The 22630-nt window shown below is 43.2% G+C and overlaps 1 protein-coding gene across 1 annotated transcript in view; it reads right to left on the bottom strand.

The window, feature by feature from the left end:
* The window catches only part of LOC109889488 (inactive serine protease PAMR1), a 58993-nt gene extending 38536 nt beyond the window's left edge, over window positions 1-20457 (bottom strand). The window contains exon 1 of the mRNA XM_020480936.2: window positions 20230-20457. Within this exon, the coding sequence (XP_020336525.2) occupies window positions 20230-20365 (136 nt within the window). The 5' untranslated portion in view covers window positions 20366-20457. The remainder of the gene's footprint in view (window positions 1-20229) is intronic.
* Window positions 20458-22630: the final 2173 nt, after the last annotated feature.

Genomic DNA, 22630 nt, shown 5'->3' with positions numbered 1-22630 from the left:
ATACATTCTTTAAATCAGGGGAGCCCAATTGAGACCAGGGTCTCATTTTCAATGGTACCCCGAGACCATGAAGATAAATAAAATACAAATATGTAACAAGATACAATAACAAGTACATTACATTAGAACGTCACTAACATTCAGACATCATAAACAAGTTATTACATCAATCAATCAATAAATCAACACAATTGCACACCTCAGTGAACTAATTTATCATCAGAGTTTGAAAATGCCCTAGTGTCACCAGGGAATCCAAATGTAATGAATTTTGTAAGTGATTCCAAAAATGTGGAGCGTGAAAACTAAAAGCCGATTTGCCTAATTCCGTGGAGACCTGAGGAATCTGAAGAGCTAACCAACACTGTGAACGGGTTTGATATCTCATTATTTTATACATTAGCAAAGAGGTTAGATAAGTTGGAAGCTTGTGTAGTAGGGCTTTGTAAACAAAGAGGGAGTAATGAATTGATCTACGGGACTTTAATGAGGACCAGCCAACCTGTTGATACAGGATGCAGTGGTGAGTACTAAAACTGTCACCAATGATAAAACGAATGGAGCTATGGTGGACGGCATCCGAAGGTTTAAGAGTGGTGGCTGCTGCAATCTGGTAAATGGTGTCACCATAATGAACTGTCAGGAAGGTGGACTGTACAATCTGCTTCCTGATATTTAGGGAGAGGCAAGATATATTCCTTTTTTTGCTTTTTTAACCAGGGATAGACATCTATTTCTCAAATGTCTGATGGACTGCCATCAGTTTGTCTTGCAGTCAGACGTAGGATCAGCCCATCGAAATTTCTTTCCTGTCATTTCTTAGACAATTCATGTGTAAAACAAGGATTACGACAGTCTTTTACCCTTAGTTTTTTGTATTTATCTGTAACAGAGTTAACAGGGTAATAACACAATTAAGGGCCTGATCCGAGTCGGTGATAGATGACACAATCCCCCAGTCATTCAAACCCAGCTCAGACAAAAAAAAATGTGCTCATTAAAATTCTAAATAATTATCGTTGTAATAACGCATGAGCAAGATTTGGGTAGTTTAACATCTCTTATACAGGCAACGCGACAATGGTCACTGAACTCATTGGCACATATCCCATTGGCTGTAAACGTATGAAGGGCATTTGTTAGAATAATATCTAATTGAGTAGATTTTTCTGGGCAAACAAGCCCTGGGACACCACTGTGAAATGCCTAGATGTTGAATCCAGCCATATGGATGCAGCCTCTCTATACACATGTTCCACCTCTGCCTCCTCATCTGTGTGTGTTTTGTCATATTGTATTACATCAGACATTCATTTGTTAATGGCAAATACATTAACAATCAAGTGTTGCAAACACATTATTGAATCAAATCATCAATCATAAACTATATTGAATTATGTGGCAGGCTGGCAGCACCAATGTTGACCCTCTCTCCATGTGTTAGGTTGGTACACAATAAATCTGAGGAACATTTAGTCGGATATTGATTTGATCTGAGGTCCTTTTAAACTGAACATATTTCATTATGTAACTGTGGAGAAGTCTGAGCAGAGACAAGTGGAAATTCATCTGAGATGAATGTGGAAAGAGAGAGAGAGGGGGAGAAAGAGGGGAGAGAGAGAGAGAGACAGAAAGACAGAGAGAGGGAGAAAGAGGGGAGACAGACAGAGAGTGGCCTCAGACATGGCACCGTGTCATCATTACGGAACACTCTTCTCTTCGCAGCATTCTACACATTCCCTCCCACCACCAGTCCAATCATAATATCCTTCTTTCCTCTCCCTCCCTCTCTCGTTCTCTCTCTCTCTTTCTCTCTCACTCTCTCTTCCTAACTTCTCTTTCTTCCCTGCATTTAAGACTTCTACATACATGTTCCCAGTTTTCATGAGGTGTAACTGCAGCCAACGAGGCCTGAACTGTTAATCTAAACTCAGAAAAAAAAAAAATGTCCTCTCACTGTAAACTGTGTTAATTTTCAGCAAACTTAACATGTGTAAATATTTGTATGAACATAACAAGATTCAACAACTGAGACATAAACTGAACAAGTTCCACAGACATGTGACTAACAGAAATTGAATAATGTGTCGCTGAACAAAGGGGGGGCCAAAATCAAAAGTAACAGTCAGTATCTGGTGTGGCCACCAGCTGCATTAAGTACTGCAGTGCATCTCCTCCTCATGGACCAGTTCCTGCTGTGAGATGTTACCCCACTCTTCCACCAAGGCACATGCACGTTCCCGGACATTCCTGAGGGGGATTGGCCCTAGCCCTCACCCGCCGATCCAACAGGTCGCAGACGTGCTCAATGGGATTGAGATCCGGGCTCTTCGCTGGCCATGGCAGAACACTGATAATCCTGTCTTGCAGGAAATCACGCACAGAATGAGCAGTATGGCTGGTGGCATTGTCATGCTGGAGGGTCATGTCAGGATTAGTCTGCAGGAAGGGTAGCAGATGAGGGAGGAGGATGTCTTCCCTGTAACTCACAGCGTTGATATTGCCTGCAATGACAACAAGCTCAGTCCGATGATGATGCTGTGATGATGCCCTGACCATGACTGTCCCTCCACCTCCAAATCGATCCCATTCCAGAGTACAAGCCTCGGTGTAACACCCATTCCTTTGACGATAAACCATCCGTCCTGTCTCCCTATAGCACTGTCTTAGGCATCTCCCAGTACGGACATTGCAATTTCTTACCCTGGCCACATCTGCAGTCCTCATGCCTCCTTGCAGCATGCCTAAGGTGCGATCACGCAGATGAACAGGGACCCTGGGCATCTTTCTTTTGATGTTTTTCAGAGTCAGTAGAAAGGCACCCTCGGTGTCCTAAATTTTCATAACTGTGACCTTAATTGCCTACCTTCTGTAAGCTGTTAGTGTCTTAACAACCTTCTACGGGTGCATGTTTATTAATTGTTTATGGTTCATTGAACAAGCATGGGAAACAGTGTTTAAACCCTTTACAATGCAAAGTCATGTGGATGAAGACAGGGTCCTGAAAAAGGAACCGTTCTTTTTTTGCTGAGTTTATTTCGGAGCTCTGTGGCTCTTTCCTCTGACCCAAAGTCCTGTTGCTATGCAGAGCTGATTCTCCATGGTAACAAACTCAATAGTACATACACACAGTACACATACAGTAAATGCACACGCACACGCACACGCACACACACACACGCACGCACGCACACATGCATGCATGCATACACACACAGGGTAGTATGTGAGTTAGTGTTGAGGCTTTGATTAATCTGTGAAAGGTTGTTTGTGGACAGTCAGCTGGACAGGAGATGTACAGGCAATGTCCTGGAATGCGGTTAGATGTCCCTTCCTACAATCCCCCCATCTCTCTGGCCTTGTAACATGAATCAACTCATAAACGATATCCTACTCCAAGGGAGATCTGCGCTTCTCCTTAAGAATCTCAATCTCATCTCTGCCATCCAAGGACAGTTCAGGAATGGCATACTATTTTCATCACTCAGAGAATAGATTGTGAGAGGCCAGGTAAAATGTATTAACAGTGCGGAATTATAAGTGAAGACAGTCAATTCAACTGCACTGCTGTCATACTTTGTTTGGAAAGCTCTATGAGTGATTTCGCAATTCAGGTTGTTTTGGATCGGTTCTTCTTTTGCTGACATATTATTGCTGTGGTAACCCTGAAAAGAAGGGTTATGTTTCATGTAAAACAACAACCTATAGAAAATGTTTTACTCCAGGGACAACAGGGAAGTCTTTACAGGGAATCCATCATTGTCATAATGTGTATAACCTGAGGATTCCAGTATAATTCCAGTGTGATGCCATTGAGCTATTGCTTATGTAACCAGTTGCTCAACAAGCCTGTCCCTCCACTTCAATACCCCCCAGATGGTTTTATGTGTGTCACGCCCTGACCTTAGAGATCCTTTTTATTCTCTATTTTGGTTAGGCCAGGGTGTGACTAGGGTGGGTACTCTAGTTTTTGCATTTCTATGTTGGCCTGGTATGGTTCCAATCAGAGGCAGCTGTCTATCGTTGTGTCTGATTGGGGATCATATTTAGGCAGCCTTTTCCCACCTGTTATTTGTGGGATCTTGTTTTTGTATAGTTGCCTTGAGCACTGCAATACTGCACGTTTGTTATATTCTTTGTTGTTTTGGTTGTAAGTTTCACTATTAAGTATAATGTGGAACTCTACACACGCTGCACCTTGGTCCACTCATTCCAAAAATCGTGACAATGTGTTCAAAGCACATGTGGCCCAGTGCTCTTGTTCTCATCCCTACTCATCTCTTTTGTATTGTATTGTGTCTTCTGCTTTGACTGTGTGTCTGCTTCTTCGGGGGGCACATAGAGAGAAACCGAGAGGGAGATAGAGAGAAACTGAGAGTGAGGGCATAAGAGAGGGAGGTTTGGAGAGTTGTTTACATAGAACATGCAGGGACATGTTTACAAAGCTCTACAATACATTTGGACAGCCTCACCAGCATTGTTACTGGAGTTAATTACACATGCATTCAACCAGACAGCATCAGAGGCACGATCACTGTAAATGACCACAGCCTCCGACCTGTTTATGTCCATTGTTAAAAGCCAACACTTAACAGCTTTACAGCATTACGTTTTAAGAATAAAGAAGCTTCCATTTTTCCTCCAGCAGTGGCTAAATACCTTCCACGTATCCAGTCTGTTTATCTATTCATGCACCTAAGTTGGACTGTGAGGTGGCAACAATAAACGCATACTTTTATAAAACGTAGACAGTCTACTTTGTCCTTGTCTCATATTGTTTGTTCATAGCTCAGCACTAAGTAAACCACCAGCAGCAGTCTGGAGAGGAGCCATAGTGGAGGCGACAGTGACTTAGTGCATCCTGTTATTTGTATGGGATCTGTTAAGTGTCTGGGTAGACTAATCTAGCCCTCGTAGTTATTGGCTTACCCAGACTCACGTCTGCTTACACTCACTGATATACTGTACATCAGTGTACAAACGCTAGGGCGGTATAAACTGTCCAATAGTCATCCTCTTTCCTATAATTAGAGCACAAAGTGGATTGCATAAGAACAAGGCTTGGTGTTATCAAATAAGAGAGACAGTGTGTCATTAAATTGAAATCAATGTTGTCATTATTGCTTAATTGACCGCTGTTGCTGTAGATTCACTACACCATTTGTAAACCAAGTTCTGGTCCATATACAATACTAGACAAAAGTTTGGACACACCTACTCATTCAAGGCTATTCCTTTATTTTTGCTACTTTCTGCTCTGTAGAATAATAGTGAACACATTTATATTTGAGATTGTTCAAATAGCCACCCTTTGCCTTGATAACAGAGTGAACAAATTGAAAAAAAGTGGCTAATCCTGAAGAGGTTTTAACCAGCATGGCTACCAAAGCATTCCAGGTGAAGCTGAATGAGAGAATGACAAGAGTGGTCAAAGCTGTCATCAAGCCAAAGGGTGGCTACTTTGAATAATCCAAAATATAGTTTGATTTGTTTAACACTTTTTTGGTTATGTGATTCCATATGTGTTATTTCATAGTTTTGATGTCTCCACTATTATTCTACATTCTATTATTCTTCTAGTAAAAATAAAGAAAAACCCTTGAATGAGTAGATGTGTCCAAACCTTTGACTGGTACTGTACATCCAGGGTGGGTTACTGACGTGATTACCTCACTGAATTATCAGATTATGAGTGAACTGAGGATCCTCTTGGGATGTTGAGGTGTCGACGGTCTCCTTCTGCTTAGTGACAGTTTAACTGGCCTATAAATTAGGCTCGTATACCAGGCTGATTTGGCATGCTGTGGGAATTGATTTATATTGGCCTACAGGGAAACTACAAGAGAGGGTCAACAGGTTTTTTGGCGCATCTGGCATTCATATCGATTGAAACATCGTCTCCGGCCTCCAGAGATGCTTAAAGTCATGCTTTGTAATGTCCCAAATGGTATTAATGAGCTGCCCCAAGCACATTCCTGTCATATCATACACACTATAGAATATCATAATTGAACTTATTAATGTGATCTAAGGGGTACCAAGTGTGTGCAAAGCTGTCATCAAGGCAAAGCATGGCTACTTTGAAGAATCTCAAATATAAAATAGATTTTGATTTGTGGTTAATACTGTACATGATTCCATATGTGTTATTTCATAGTTTTGATGTATTCGCTATTATTTTCGAATGTAGAAAATAGTCAAACTTTAAAAAAAAACTGGAATGAGTAGGTGTGTCAAAACTTTTGACTGGTACTCTATATCAACCACATTTTGTAATGTTACAGCCTTATTCTAAAATGGATTAAATAGAACTAAACAAAATACCTCACAATGACAAAGAGGAAACAGGTTTTTAGATATGTTTTGCAAATGTCCTAAACTTAAAAAAACAGAAATACCTTATTTACATAAGTATTCAGACCCTTTATGATGAGGCTCGGAGTTGAGCTCAGGTGCATCCTGTTTCCACTTATCACCCTTGAGATATTTCTAAAACTTGGAGTCAATTCTATTGATTGGACATGACTTGGAAAGGCACACACCTGTCTATGTAAGGTCGCATGGTTAACAGTGCATGTCGGGGGGAAAAAATAAGCCATGGGGTTGAAGGAACTTTCCGTATAGCTCCGAGACATGACTGCATAGAGGCGTAGATCTGGGGAAGGGTACCAAAAAACTTGCAACATTGAAGAGCTCCAAGAACACAGTGACTTCCATCATTCTTAAATGGTAGAATGTTGGGACCACCAAGACTCTTCCTAGAGCTGGCCGCCCGGGCCAAACTGAGCAATCAAGGGAGAAGGGCTTTGGTCAGGGAGGTGACCAAGAACCCGATGGTCACTCTGACAGAGCGCCAGAGTTCCTCTGTGGAGATGGGAGAACCTTATAGAAGGACAACCATCTCTGCAGCACTCCACCAATCAGGCCTTTAAAGTATTGTGGACAGATGGAAGCCACTCCTCAGGAAAAGGCAAATGACAGCCTGCTTGGAGTTTGCCAAAAGTCACCTAAAGGACTCTCAGACCATGAGATACAAAATTCTCTGGTCTGATGAAGCCAAGATTGAACTCATTGGCCTGAATGCCAAGTGCCATGTCTAGAGGAAATCTGGTGGTTTCAGCATCATGCTGTGGGGATGTTTTTCAGTGGCAGGAAGACTAGTCAAGATCGAGGGAAAGATGAATGGAGCAAAGTACAAAGAGATTCTTGATGAAAACCTGCTCCAGAGCGCTCAGAGACTCAGACTGGGGCGAAGGTTCACCTTCCAATACTACTACGACTCTAATCATCACAGCCAAGACAATGTAAAAGTGGCTTCGGGTAAAGTCTCTGAATGTCCTTGAGTGGCCCAGCCACGGACTTGAACCCGATCAAACATCTCGATCAAAACCCGATCAAACAACCCGATCAAACATGAACCATGCATGAGAACACCAGCTGTTTTGGATGACTGTGTGTTCACGCTCTCCGTACCAGAATGCATACTCAGAGCATGTGCTGACCAGCTGCCAAGTGTCTTCACTGACATTTTCAACCTTTCCCTGACCCAGTCTGTAATGCCTACAGTACATATTTTCAAGCAGTACACATAGACCCTGTGCCCAAGAACGCCCCGTAGCATTCACATCTGTAGCCATGAAATACTTTGAAAGTCTGGTCATGGGTCACATCAACACCATCATCTGAGACACCATGGATTCGCAAACTGCCCCAACAGATTCACAGATGACGCAAAGTATATAGCACTCCACACCGCCCTTTCCTAACTGGACAAAAGGAACACCTACGTGAGAATGCTGTTCATTGACAACAGCTCAGCATTCAACACCATAGTGCCCTCCAAGTTCATTGCCAAGCTAAGGACCCTGGGACTGAACACCTTCCTCTTCAACTGGATCCTGGACTTCCTGACAGGCTGCCCCCTGGTGGTGAGGGCAGGCAACAACACATCTGCCACGCTGACCCTCAACACTGGGGCCCCTCAGGGGTGCGTGCTTAGTCCCCTCCTGTATTCCCTATTCACCCACGACTGTGTGGCCGTGGACAACTCTCACACCATCATTACATTTGCCAACGACACGACGGTGGTAGGCCTGATCAACGATGACTATTAGACAGTCTATAGGGAGGAGGTCAGAGACCTGGCAATTTGGTGCCAGGACCATAAACACTCCCTTAAAGTCAGCGAAACAAAACAAAGATCTACAGCTGCACAATTGAGAGCATCTTTACTGGCTGCATCACCGCTTGGTATGGAAAACTGCTTGGCATCTGACCATAAGGAGCTACAGAGGGTAGTGTGTACGGCCCATGAATCACTGAGGCTGAGCTCCCTGCCATCCAGAACTGCTATACCAGGCAGTGTCAGAGGAAAGGGCCAGTCATAGACTGTTTTCTCTGCTACCACACGGCAATCGGTACCGGAGAGCCATGACTGGGACCAAAAGACTCCTGAACAGCTTTTAACCTCAAGCTTTGCGTTAAACCCCTTTTTTGTTGTTGGACTGAATCTCTTGAGCTGGCTCTATGCACACTCACTGGACTCTACCCAAACACAGACACATCCTACACTAACACTCCAACACACAAACACTACATACACTCACACAACACACACACACACACACACACACACATAGACATCACACACATACACACACACACACACACACACATTCACACTCTTCACATGCGATGCTGCTACTTTGTTGATAATCTATCCTGATTGCCTGGTCACTTTTACCCCTACCTACAGTTGAAATCGGAAGTTTACATACAACTTATCCAAATTCTTTTGAACTCAGTTTTTCGTTCTTGACATTTAATCCTAGTAAAAACTCCCTGCCTTAGGTCAGTTAGGATCTCCACTTTATTTTAAGAATGTGAAATATCAAAATAATAGTGGAGAGAATGATTTATTTCAGCTTTTATTTTTTTTATCACATTTCCAGTGGGTCAGAAGTTAACATACACTCAATTAGTATTTGGTAGCATTGCCTTGGGTAACCTTTCAGGTTATGTCGATACAGGACACGTTTTACTGTGGATATAGATATTTTTGTACCTGTTTCCTCCAGAATCTTCACAAGGTCCTTTGCTGTTGTTCTGGGATTGATTTGCACTTTTTGCACCAAAGTACGTTCATCTCTAGGAGACAGAACGAGTCTCCTTCCTGAGTGGTATAACTGCTGCGTGGTGCTATAGTGTTTATACTTGCGTACTATTGTTTGTACAGATGAACTTGGTACCTTTAGGCATTTGGAAATTGCTCCCAAGGATTAACCAGATTTGTGGAGGTCTACAATTTACAATTTGTTTTCTGAGGTCTTGGTTGATTTTTTAAAGATTTTCCCATGATGTCAAGCGAAGTGGCACTGAGTTTGAAGGTAGGTCTTGAAATACATGCTAATTACTCAAATTATGTCAATTAGCCTATCGGAAGCTTCTAAAGCCATGACATAATTTCCTTGGAATTTTCCTATCTGTTTAAATGGACAGTCAACTTAGTGTATGTAAACTTCTGACTTACTGGAATTGTGATACAATGATTTATAAGTGAAATAATCTGTCTGTGAACAATTGTTGGAAAAATGACTTGTGTCATGCACAATATAGATGTCCTAACCGACTTGCCAAAACTATAGTTTTCTAACAAGAAATTTGTGGAGTGGTTGAAAATCGAGTTTTAATGACTCCAACCTAAGTGTATGTAAACCTCTGACTTCAACTGTACATATACATATTACCTCAACTATGTACCTCGTACCCCTGCACATTGACTCGGTACCGGTACTCCTTGTATATAGTCTCGTTATTGTAATTTTATTGTGTTACTATTTCCTTTTTTTATTTAGATAATTCTTTGTACTTTTTAACTCTGCAGTGTTTGGAAAGGGCTTGTAAGTAAGCATTTCACGGTCAAATCTACACCTGTTGTATTTGGCGCATGTGACAAATACAATTAGATTCGATTTGACTCTGTTTACTGAGACAAAGCTCTGCTGATAAGTCTATTATGTTTTGATCAGACCGTGACTAAAAGTATTCTCTCTGTCAGTGCTGGACCATGCAGGAATGCTGCTCTATCTCAGAGGGGAGCCCACTCCTCTACCTCTTCGCAGCTAATGACTGTTTAACCAAGCCTCAATGGCAGTACATGTCTTCTGGGTTGTGCTTTGGCAGGTCTTATACAAAGCAAAGAGATATGTCTTACTGCCCTACAAATACACATTCGTGAGGCATACAGCTCAACACCTGAATAGCCCATACATCGCATAGTAACACTTTTGTGGGCAAGAAATTAGAGCTGGTGGGAACTGTGTGTGTGTGTGTATGTGTGTGTGTGTGGGGGGGGGGGGGGTGCATGTTTGCTAAGGTGCAGAGAGTCAGTGCAGTTGGTCGTTCCATTTCAAGTGTTTTGCAGTCTGATGGCTTGTGGATAGTCTGCCTGACAGTAAGGGATTGAAACTTTCTATTTTTTTATGGGCCTAATAGTAAAGACATGTATTTTAACAGTAAACATGTATTACCTTTTATTTTGTCATGAACACAACCAATCATGATGTTTTCATTGTCAAGATGAAAACATCATAATTCCAGCATCCAAACAGTGCACGGCCATGTGATGAAGGGACTGAGACATCTTTTACAAAACACCCAACAGTGTAATAATATTCGGTGATTGTCCTTAAGCCTACATTTTTGTAGCCTGAATTAATTGATGCATCTTGCTGACACATTTTTGGTGCTGAAATACAGCTGTCTGTCCTGAGCTCACCTGCACAGGAAACTGTGAGGGCCCAGTTGATAATGTTGCAAGTTAGCTAGCACAGTCAATACAATGTTGCAAGTGTGCTAGTGAAAGCTCAAGACAGACAGTGAGAGAGGCGGAGTTGAGAGATGAATACAATTATTTTTGTATAATTTATTTAGCTAGGCAAGTCAATTAAGGACAAATTCTTATATACAATGACAGCCTACCCCAGCCAAACCCAGACATCGCTGGTGCAAATGTGTACCACCCTATGGGACTCCCAATCACAGCCAGATGTGATACAGCCTGGATTCAAACCAGGGACTGGATCGACACCTCTTGCACTGAGATGCAGTGCCTTAGACCGCTGAACCACTCGGGAGCCCAAATTGAAAGAACCTGTTCCAATTGTCACTGGTTTAAACCCTGACCCTGTGTGTCGTTTAATTTGGAATAAGCTTTAATTATAATATTTACCACTGTAGCACAACCAATTGCATTTGTTTTTAAATACAGTGACTTGCAAAAGCATTCACCCCCCTTGGAGTCTTTCCTATTTTGTTGCATTACAACCTGTAATTTAAATGGATTTTTATGTGTATTTCAAGTAACGGACATACACAAAATAGTCCAAATTGGTGAAGTGAAATAAAAAAATTACTTCTTTCAAAAAATGTAAAACTGAAAAGTGGTGAGTGCATATGTATGCACCCATTTTGTTATGAAGCTCCTAAATAACATCTGGTGCAATCAATTACCTTCAGAAGTCACATAATGTGTTAAATAAAGACCACTTGTGTGCAATCTAAGTGTCACATGATCTGTCACATGATCTCAGTATATATACACCTGTTCTGAAAGGCCCCAGAGTCTGCAACACCACTAAGCAAAGGGCACCACCAAGCAAGCGACACCATAAAGACCAAGGAGCTCTCCAAACAAGTCTGGGACAAAGTTGTGGAGAAGTACAGATCAGGGTTGGGCTCTAAAAGAATACCAGAAACGTTAAACATCCCACGGAGCACCAATAAATCCATGATTAAAAAATTTAAAGAAAATGCACCACAACAAACCTGCCAAGAGAGGGCCGCCTACCAAAACTCACGGACCAGGCAAGGAGGACATTCATCAGAGAAGCAACAAAGAGACCAAAGACAACCCTGAAAGAGCGGCAAAGCTCCACAGCGGAGATGGAAGTATCTGTCCATAGGACCACAATTAACCTTACATTCCACAGAGCTGGGCATTACGGAAGAGTGTCCAGAAAAAAAGCCCCTGCTTAAAGAAAAAAATAGGAAAACACATTTGGTGTTCTTCAAAGGGCATGTGGGAGACACCCCAAACATATGGTAGAAGGTACTCTGGTCAGATGAGACTAAAATGGAGCTTTTGGCCATCAAGGGAAATGCTATGTCTGGTGCAAACCCAACACCTCTCATCACCCCGAGAATACCATCCTCACAGTGAAGCATGATGGTGGCAGCATCATTCTGTGGGGATGTTTTTCATCGGCAGGGACTGGGAAACTGGTCAGAATTGAAGGAATGATGGATGGCGCTAAATACAGGGTAATTCTTGAGGTAAACCTGTTTCAGTCTTCCAGAGATTTGAGACTGGGATGGAGGTTCACCTTCCAGCATGACAATGACCCTAAGCATATTGCTAAAGCAACACTCAACTGGTTTAAGGAGAAACTTTTAAATGTCTTGGAATGGCATAGTCAAAGCCCTGACCTCAATTCAATTGAGAATATGTGGTATGATTTAAAGATTGCTGTACACCAGTGGAACCCATCCAACTTAAAAGAGCTGGAGCAGTTTTGCCTTGAAGAATGGGCAAAATTCCCAGTGGCTAGATGTGCCAAGATTTTGAGAAATACCCCAATAGACTTGTAGCTGTAATTGCTGCAAAAAGGGGGGGGGGTTGTTTCTCAATACAAAATATTCTGCATCTTCAAAGTGGTAGGCATGTTGTGTACATCAAGTGATACAAACTCCCCAAAAATCTACTTTAATTCCAGGTTGTAAGGCAACAAAATAGGACAAAAGGGGCGGTGAATACTTTCGCAAACCACTGTAGGAGAATGGTTACATTAGAGACCACACAAAAGTTAGACTTCTGTTGCATTTAGGGGACACCCCCCCCCTCCCATCCCACGCAATGGAAATGGCCTCATCCATGGATCTGTTGGAGCGGTAGGCAACTTGGAGTGTGTATGACGTGCTGGCCTTGATGAGGGCCATGACCAGTCTCTCGAAGCACTTCATGATGACTAGGGTGAGTGCGACAGGGCTATCATCATTTAGGCATGTCACATGGTTTTCTTGGGCACTGGGACAATGGTGGTTTCCTTGAAACTACAGCCTGGTGGTCTTCTTGGTCTACAGCCTGGGACAGTAAACTCCCCACGTAAGTAATTTTTCCAAGCTTTTGCCTGGGCATTCGGAGTTCAGTTTGGTTTGTGTGGTTTCTTTGGTACTATGTAATTGGTATCTGGTTTTTCCACCCCTGATGTTATGCTGCCGTGAGATGTGCTCCAACATGAAACTAACGTGTATGGGGTTTAGGCACAAGTTGTATATGCAGCTTTGATGTGGATCCAGAAGCTGACATCATTGTTTTTCAGGGCCGAACAGATCAGTCACGGGAGCTGGGAACTTCTCCTACAGAGGTGCTGGTATGACTATCTCTGACCCCTGTCCTATTGCCCTGCTACCCCATTGCCTTACTGCCCCCTCTATTCGCAGGTCACACACTGTAACAAGACCTTAGAAGAGGTAATACACTACCATTGAAACACAAGGAGCCTGTAAAGGACAAACAATATTGACTGATACACCACATCCAATGTGTGGCTGCTCTGTCTGAAACACACTGGGCTCGGAATGTACTTATTGTGCAGAATATGGTTGGCCAAAAACCAAATATTAGCCATAAACCAGCATGCACGCCTCCCCCATATCAATCCACTGGAGTCTCCCTATAGGTGTCCATTTTGGGTCAATCTCAAGGTTGCTTCGCAGCCTCTTTATTTGTTGTGTTTAAAACATCAATGTTGACAAGTTCCAGGCTCACATCTGTGGAGCCACACTGCCTTCCATTCCTCTCAGCTCTGATTTCACTACCAAATGCTTTCAGTGTGTGTGTGTGTGTGTGTGTGTGTGTGCGTGCGTGCGTGCGTGCGTGCGTGCGTGTGTGTGTGTGTGTGTGTGTGTGTGTGTGGATGTGCTGAACTAGTACTTGTGGGGACCAGAGGTCCGACTGCGTGCGTGTGTGTGTGTGTGAGCTGACTGTCTGCAGCAGCTGTCTGGTATTTTGGGGCCTGAGCAATTTAGGGCCGTGGAACAGGAAACTCCTCTGGGTGTTGTGGTGTATGTAGGGATGGTATGTGTTGGGGGTACTGTAAAAGACAGTGGATGAGTTTCCTGTTCATGTATGGACTGTGATACAGTTGAAGTAGGAAGTTAACATACACCTTAGCCAAATACATTTAAACTCAGTTTTTCACAATACTTGACATTTTATGCCCTGTCTTAGGTCAGTTAGGATTACCACTTCATTTTAAGAATGTGAAATGTCAGAATAATAATAATATAATAATATATATAATAATCCTTCCTGTTTGGCCCTGTCCGGGGGTGTCCTCGGATGGGTCCACAGTGTCTCCTGACCCCTCCTGTCTCAGCCTCCAGTATTTATGCTGCAGTAGTTTGTGTCGGGGGCTAGGGTCAGTTTGTTATATCTGGAGTACTTCTCCTGTCCTATTCGGTGTCCTGTGTGAATCTAAGGATGCGTTCTATAATTCTCTCCTTCTCTCTTTCTTTCTCTCTCTCGGAGGACCTGAGCCCTAGGACCATGCCCCAGGATTACATGACATGATGACTCCTTGCTGTCCACCCCAGTCCACCTGGCCGTGCTGCTTCTCCAGTTTCAACTGTTCTGCCTTATTATTATACGACCATGCTGGTCATTTATGAACATTTGAAAATCTTGGCCATGTTCTGTTATAATCTCCACCCGGCACAGCCAGAAGAGGACTGGCCACCCCACATAGCCTGGTTCCTCTCTAGGTTTCTTCCTAGGTTTTGGCCTTTCTAGGGAGTTTTTCCTAGCCACCGTGCTTCTACACCTGCATTGCTTGCTGTTTGGGGTTTTAGGCTGGGTTTCTGTACAGCACTTTGAGATATCAGCTGATGTACGAAGGGCTATATAAATAAATTTGATTTGAATATTAGAGAGAATTATTTATTTCAGCTTTTATTTCTTTCATCACACTCCCAGTGGGTCAGAGTTTACATATACTCAATAAGTATTTGGTAGCATTGTCTTTAAATTGTTTAACTTGGGGCAAATGTTTCGGGTAGCCTTCCACAAGCTTCCCACAATACGTTGGGTGAATTATGGCCCATTCCTCCACACAGAGCTGGTGTAACACGCTTTTTCAGTTCTGCCCACAAATGTTCTATAGGATTGAGGTAAGGGCTTTGTGATGGCCACTCCAATACCTTGACTTTGTTGTTCTTAAGCCATTTTGCCACAACTTTGGAAGTATGCTTGGGGTCATTGTTCATTTGGAAGACACATTTGCGACCAAGCTTTAAAACCTCTTATGGATCAAATCTCTTTAGCGGGATCCATTTGACAACATCCGGTGAAATGGCAGAGTCAAATTCAAATTAAATTATTAGAAATATTTAACTTTCATACAATCACAAGTGCAATACACCAAATTAAAGCTGAACTTCTTGATAATCCAGCCAAAAAGGCTTTACGGCAAAAGCAAACTATGCGATTATCTGAGGACAGCACCCCATCATACAAACACAATCATATTTCAACCCGGCAGGCTCGACACAAAACTCTGAGATAATGATATAATTCATACCTTGGAAGATCTTCTTCTGTTGGCACTCCAATATGTCCAATAAACATCACAAATGGTCCTTTTGTTCAATAAATTCCGTCGTTATATCTCCTCCACAGAAAAACATTGGTTCCAACTCGCCCGACATGACTACACATTATCTAACAAGTTACCTGTAAACTTTGTCCAAACATTTCAAACAACTTTCCTAATCCAACATTAGGTATTTTAAAACGTAAATAATCGATACAATTTGAGACATGATAAATTGTGTTCAATAGAGGATAAAATGAAAGTGGAGCGAGCTTCAGGTCACGCGCCCCATACAAAAGAGGACACTTGGCTATACACCCAGAAAGGAAAGGGCTACTTCTTCACTACTCAAAGGAAAAACATCAACCAATTTCTAAAGACTGTTGACATCTGGTGGAAGCCATAAGACCTGCAAGCATATTTATATTAAAACGGGCTTGCCATAGAAAACAGATTGACCTCAAAAACAAATTTCCCTGGATGGATTGTGCTCGGGTTTTCACCTGCCAAATGAGTTCTGTTACAGAACTATCCGAGCTTCTGAGTCTGAGTAGCATGCAGTTTACTTTGGGCACGATGTGAAAATACCGCCCCCTATCACAGAGTTGTTTTTAACTTCCTGGCTGATGTCTTGAGATTTTGCTTCAATATATCCACATCATTTTCCTCCCTCATGAAGCCATCTATTTTGTGAAGTGTACCAGTCCCTCCCGCAGCAAAGCACCCCCACAACATGATGCTGCAACCCCTGTGCTTCACGGTTGGGATGGTGTACTTCGGCTTGCAAGCCTTTCCCTTTTTCCTCCAAACATAACGATGGTCATTATGGCCAAACAGTTCTATTTTTGTTTCATGACACCAGAGGATATTTCTCCAAAAAGTATGATTTTTGGCCCCATGCGCAGTTGCAAACCGTTGTCTGCCTTTTTTATGGCGGTTTTGGAGCAGTGGCTTCTTCCTTGCTGAGCGGCCTTTTAGGTTATGGTATGTTATAGGACTTGTTTTCATACCTGTTTCCTCCAGCATCTTTACAAGGTCCTTTGCTGTTGTTCTGGGATTGATTTGCACTTCTCGCACCAAAGTACGTTAATCTCTAGGAAACAGAACGCGTCTCCTTCCTGAGCAGTATGACGGCTGCGTGATACCATGGTGTTTATGCTTGCGCACTATTGTTTGTACAGATGAATGTGGTACCTTCAGGCATTTGGAAATTGCTCCCAAGGATGAACCAGACTTGTTTTTTTCTGAGGTCTTGGCGGATTTCTTTAGATTTTCCCATGGTGTCAAGCAACGAGGCATTGAGTATGAAGGTAGGCCTTGAAATATATCCACAGGTACACCTCCAATTGACTCAAATAATGTCAATTAGCCTATCATTAGCCATCATTTTATGGAATTTTAGAAGCTGTTAAAAGGCACAGTCAACTCAGTTTATGTAAACTTCTGGCCCACTGGAATTATGATACAATGAATTATAATTGAAATAATCTATCTGTAAACAATTGTTGGATAAATTACTTGTGTAATGCACAAAGTAGATGTCCTAACCAACTTGCCAAAACTATAGTTTGTTAACAAGAAATTTGTGGAGTGCTTGAAAAACGAGTTTTAAATACTCCAACCTAAGTGTATGTAAACTTCCGACTTCAACTGTAACAAACATAGATCTCAAAGGACAACCTCTGCCATGCTTTAAATAAACCTCAGTCCGATAGGAAATCACAAGTCCATTTCAATACATTCCCCCGTTTCTCTGTTATCCACTTTAGTTATATGGTGTGTGTAAACGTGTACTGAAATCTTGGTCAAACAGGAGTCTGAAATATGCACATTTGTTTGAGATATTTGGTCCGTCAACTTGAGATTTGGCCTGAACCCTTTCAGACAATATAATATTATATTTTCCAAACTCTCCATTTTTTTGTCAATGGCAAACTCTCCCTATCCTTTCTCCCATCATTCACTCTTCTCCTCTGCCCTCTTGCCTCTCCCACCTCCACTCTGCCCTTTCACCTCATCATCTCCCCTCATCCTTCACCTTTTTCTGCTCTCCCATCTTCACTCTTATTTATCCCTTCTTCTTTCTCCTTTCATCCCTCTCGACTCTCCCTCTCTTCTATCTGCCAGTAACCGTAGTCTCTATTTCTGACTGCTAACTACTCATTAGCCTAAACCAGCCTCCTGGGGATCTTAGCCAAATAAGCTGTGAGGAGACACATCATTGACTGACTGTGTAGGAAGAGCAGAGGTCCTCAGGGAGCACAGTGGAGGGAGAACACCACATTCAACAGAAAATACTGTCCAGACAGCTTGCCTCAGAGTGTAAGGGATTATCTGTCTTTGTTTTTATCTTTGTTTCTCCATATGTATCTCCCTCTCTCTCTCTCCCCCTCTCTCTCTCTCTCCCTCTCTCTCCCCCTCTCTCTCTCTCCCCCTCTGTCTCCCCCCCCTCTCTCTGTCTCTCTCTCCCTCTCCCTCACCCCCTCTCTCCCCCCTCTCTCTCTGTCTCTCTCTCCCTCACCCTCTCTCTCTCCCCCCTCTCCCTCACCCTCTCTCTCTCTATCCCTCTCCCTCACCCTCTCTCTCTCTCCCCCCTCTCTCTCTCTCTCTCTCTCTCCCTCTCTCTGTCTCTCTCTCCCCCCCTCTCTCTCTCTCTCCCCCCACTCTCTCTCTCTCCCCCACTCTCTCTCTCTCTCCCCCTCTCTCTGTCTCTCTCCCCCCTCTCTGTCTCTCTCTCTCCCTCTCTCTCTTCCCCCCCTCTCTGCTCTCTCTCCCCCCTCTCCCCCTCTCTCCCCCCTCTCTCTCTCTCTCCCCCTCTCTGTCTCTCTCTCCCTCACCCTCTCTCCCCCCTCCCCCCCCCTCTCTCTCTCTCTCTCCCCCCTCTCTGTCTCTCTCTCCCCTCTCTCTCTCTCCCCTATCTCTCTCTCTCTCTCCCCCCTCTCTCTCTCTCTTTCCCCCTCTCTGTCTCTCCTCACACCCCCCTCTCTCTCTCTCCCTCTCTCTCTCTCCCTCATCCTTTCTCTCTCTCACTCTCCCTCTTTCTCTCTCTTTCTCCCTCTCTCTTTCTCCCTCTCTCTCTCCCCTCCCTCTCTCTCCCCTCTCTCCCCCCCCCCCCCTCTCTCTCTCTCCCTCTTTCAGGGCAGATCACAAATGGTTTGAACTATGAAAAGCTGAGACACTCACAAACACGTACATGTAATCTGTTTTGCTCTATGATGCTCACAAGAGATAAGAGTTGTTAGAAGGTGAGAGGTTCTTCTACATAGGAGATCATAGGAAATCACAGGACATAGTGTCTATAATACTGTAATAAATTCATATAGTTGCTATCACAAACTACCAAATCCACACAGTTTTCACTGACTAGTTGGATATTCATTTCCCACTAAGCAAACCATTTTTGTACTTACAACCTTCATTTAAATTAATTTTGTATCATGTTTTTACTCATGAATGCAACTGTTTCGGAAAAAACTATTTGTGTTATACTTGTTGCCCTGGTTGTCCCGAAAAGAACATGGTAAAACACTTAATTGTAAGGCTAATTGTAAGGATAATGGCTGGACATGCAGATAAATCAAAATAGTGAAAAAACACATATTTATGCTGGGGTCCTCGGCCCTGATGAGGTTGAGGAAAAGCTCCAAAGCCACACTCTTCACTCTAGGCACAGTTGCATAGTGTTTGCTGTGTTGCTCAACCGAGTTTGTCCTTCATCAACTAATTGTATAACGATTATAAAGTGACTGGTGCATAAATATTCTGAGTCAGCCTCGCTGACGAATTGCGGTTTAAGATCAGGTAAGTAGTCAACTCTGGTACAGCTCTCATTGCCGAAGGGAGGTGTCTTCATTACATTCATTTTAAACAGCTGTAGTCTACCTCATACTTTTTTTTCACCATTATCCTTTCTCTTACTGCTATAACACTTCAAGGTGTTAGTTATATAGTCTGTGTCTGCTACGGGTTCAGGAGGTGAGGATATGTTGTTGGACAGGTCTGGCAGACACTGTATGGTAGACACATCAGCAGAGACTGCACAATTTACTCCCTGCAGCGCTTCAAATGGTCACCGAGGGCCAATGGACAGATGCTTCTGAGCAAACCTCATCAACAAGAATCTGTCAATAGACACCGACTGACAAACTTTTAACAGGATGATTGGCAGGCTCAGAACAGCTCCGTCTATTTTCAAGGAATGTGTGTCTTTGTTTGGGATCCATATCTCAGATAAGAGATGATCAGTTGAAATAAAATAATGTAACGCTCTCAGTAGATGTGAGATCATGTTGCACAACGCGTGAAAAGGGTGGTGAAGAAAGAGAGTGCCAATAACAAGTTGAAAACACAGACAAACTCTCTTTCCTCCGTCTTCAAAACCTCACTCTGAAAGCTGTAAGAGTAGAGAGAGGGAGAGAGCGAGAGGGGGGGGGGGGGGGCAGAGGAAATAAAGACTGGACGGAGAGTGCTGATGCTGGCTTTTTGAGAACAAAGAGCACAGACGGAGAGATTCAGAGAGCAGAAAGATAAAGACAGGGAGAGTGGATAGATAGATGTCTGGTATTCCCGTGGCTCTTACCGTAAGGCCATGCTGTCCCCTGGGGCAGTGAGATGAGGATGAGGAGGGTGTTGAAGAGGAGAGAGCCGGGGGTCCCTGCGGAGTGGTGGGTGCCGGTGTGAGGGAGCATAGGCAGTCCCTGTCCCGCTGAAAGCATGCTGCAGTCTGGAGCTCTGTTTACTTTCTGAGCTCAGCTGGTTTGACATCACCCTCTCTCTACTCCCCCTCCCTTCGTTGATTTCTCTTTCACCCCCCTCTCTTTCACCCTCCTCTCTTTCCTTCTCTCTCTGTCTCTCTCTCCCTCTCTCTCTGTTTCTCTCTCTCTCTCTCTCTGTTTCTCTCTCTCCGTCCCTCCCTCTCCCTTTGGCTTCAGGTTACAGCCCAGCCTGGTAAGGAGATTCCAACAAGCAGACGACGTCACCGCTCTTGAATGAAATCCAGCTCCGTTTTAACCCGTTATTCTCTCGCCCAGCTGTAAAAACACACACACACACACACACACACACACACACACACACACACACACACACACACACACACACACACACACACACACACACACACACACGCAGTCTTTGCAGAAACAAAACTAACTTACTCCAAGAGTTGTAAAAAAAGTTATATTGCAGGTATATTGCTACACAGTATATTGTCATTTTCCATGCAGTTATATTCATGAGTTCTCCTTGGTGTTTAATTGAGACTGAACACAGTCACACATATACATTTGGAATAAATTAAATTAGGACACTTTCCCTGCATGGGACTTCGGACTGCATTCAATAGCTAACAGGCAACGCAGATCAAACGCCTCAAAATGAAGGCATCAAATATCAGTGGCTGGTTCCTAAAAGAACGAGAGAGAGAGTGAGAGAGAGAGCAAGAGAGAGAGCGAGAGCGAGAGAGCGAGAGAGAGAGGGAGAGAGCTTCCCTTCCCTGCACCTTCCACCACCTCCTGACTGTTTGTTCAGATGCCTAATGTTTTATTATGAGTAACCCTAGGCTTTAGGGGCTGGACCAACACACCCCACACAGAGACCACATCTGCACACAGAGCCTACACCCCAGGAGGAGATGATCTACAGTACATCGCCCAGTGACAACAGAGGTTGGATTTAATATTTAGATTGTAGATTATGTTTATACCAGCAGTTTAAAGGGAAAATCCACTCAAAAGCTCTTATGGTATTTTTTCATTAGTCCATGCAGTGTTGATACTGTCAGAGATTTGGAAATAATGACGAGATACCTGTGTCTCCACCATAATGGGATGTGTTGTCCACAGAGTGGAAAAGTGGGCTCTCAAGCTCGAGCCTATTCCTCTCTTTGGATTGGTGGATACATCAAGGGGTGTTGATGTCAACCGCCTGTATTCAATGGAGAGTGAGATGCTATGCTAGCCTCATGAATATGCATAGAGCGTCTCAAATTTCAACAGGGACAACTCTGATATAAAGTGTTTTTTCTCAAAGTTGCCAGGATGTCACGTGCATCACACATATACCAGTACACTACAAAACATATATTAGATTAAATAAGGCTGACATATCAAAATAGCAATTCATGTTTCTCTTGACTAAATTCAACACTCTCCCTTTGCCCCCAGATAAAAACTCCTCACCTGCTTAATATTTAAAGATCTGCTTAACGTGGAAAGAGCTGGTGCAGAGATAGGGCTTTCACTGCAGTTTGAAAACTGCAATCTTTTTTGTAAGGGTAGTCCCCATGATGATGTGGCCAGTGACACTTTGCTTCTTGAAAGTCCAATATCCTTTTTTGGGATAGGGGGCAGCATTTCACTTTTGGATGAATAACGTGCCCAGAGTGAACTGCCTCCTACTCTGTCCCAGATGCTAATATATGAATAGTATTATTAGTATAGGATAGAAAAGACTCTGAAGTTTCTAAAACTGTTTGAATGATGTCTGTGTGTATAACAGAACTCACATGGAAAAGAAATCCAAACAGGAAGTGAGAAATCTGAGGTTGGTCGATTTTCAACCCTGTCCCTATTGAATTCACAGTGAGACATGGATGAAGTTGCACTTCCTGGGGCTTCCACTAGATGTCAACCGTCTTTAGAAACTGGTTTGAGGATTCTACTATAAAGGAGGGGCTCAAGAGAGCTCTTTGAGTCAGTGGTCTGGCAGGGTGTCTCATGCTTGTGACGCGCGCTCCCGACAGAGTTTGCTCTCGTTCCAGTGCTTTTCTTCAGACAATGAAATTCTCAGGTTGGAACATTATTGATGATTTATGTTAAAAACATCCTAAAGATTGATTCCATACATCGTTTGGCTTGTTTCTACGACCTGTAACATAACTTTTTGAGTTTTTGTCTGGACGAAGTGCTCGTTAACAACAAGTGGCTAAATGTTGGACTTTATGGAACTTTATGGAACAAATCAGTCATGTATTGTCGAAC

The sequence above is a fragment of the Oncorhynchus kisutch genome, linkage group LG4 (assembly GCF_002021735.2).
Source record: "Oncorhynchus kisutch isolate 150728-3 linkage group LG4, Okis_V2, whole genome shotgun sequence".
NCBI lineage: Eukaryota > Metazoa > Chordata > Actinopteri > Salmoniformes > Salmonidae > Oncorhynchus > Oncorhynchus kisutch.
This window is presented reverse-complemented; position numbering and strand designations above follow the sequence as displayed.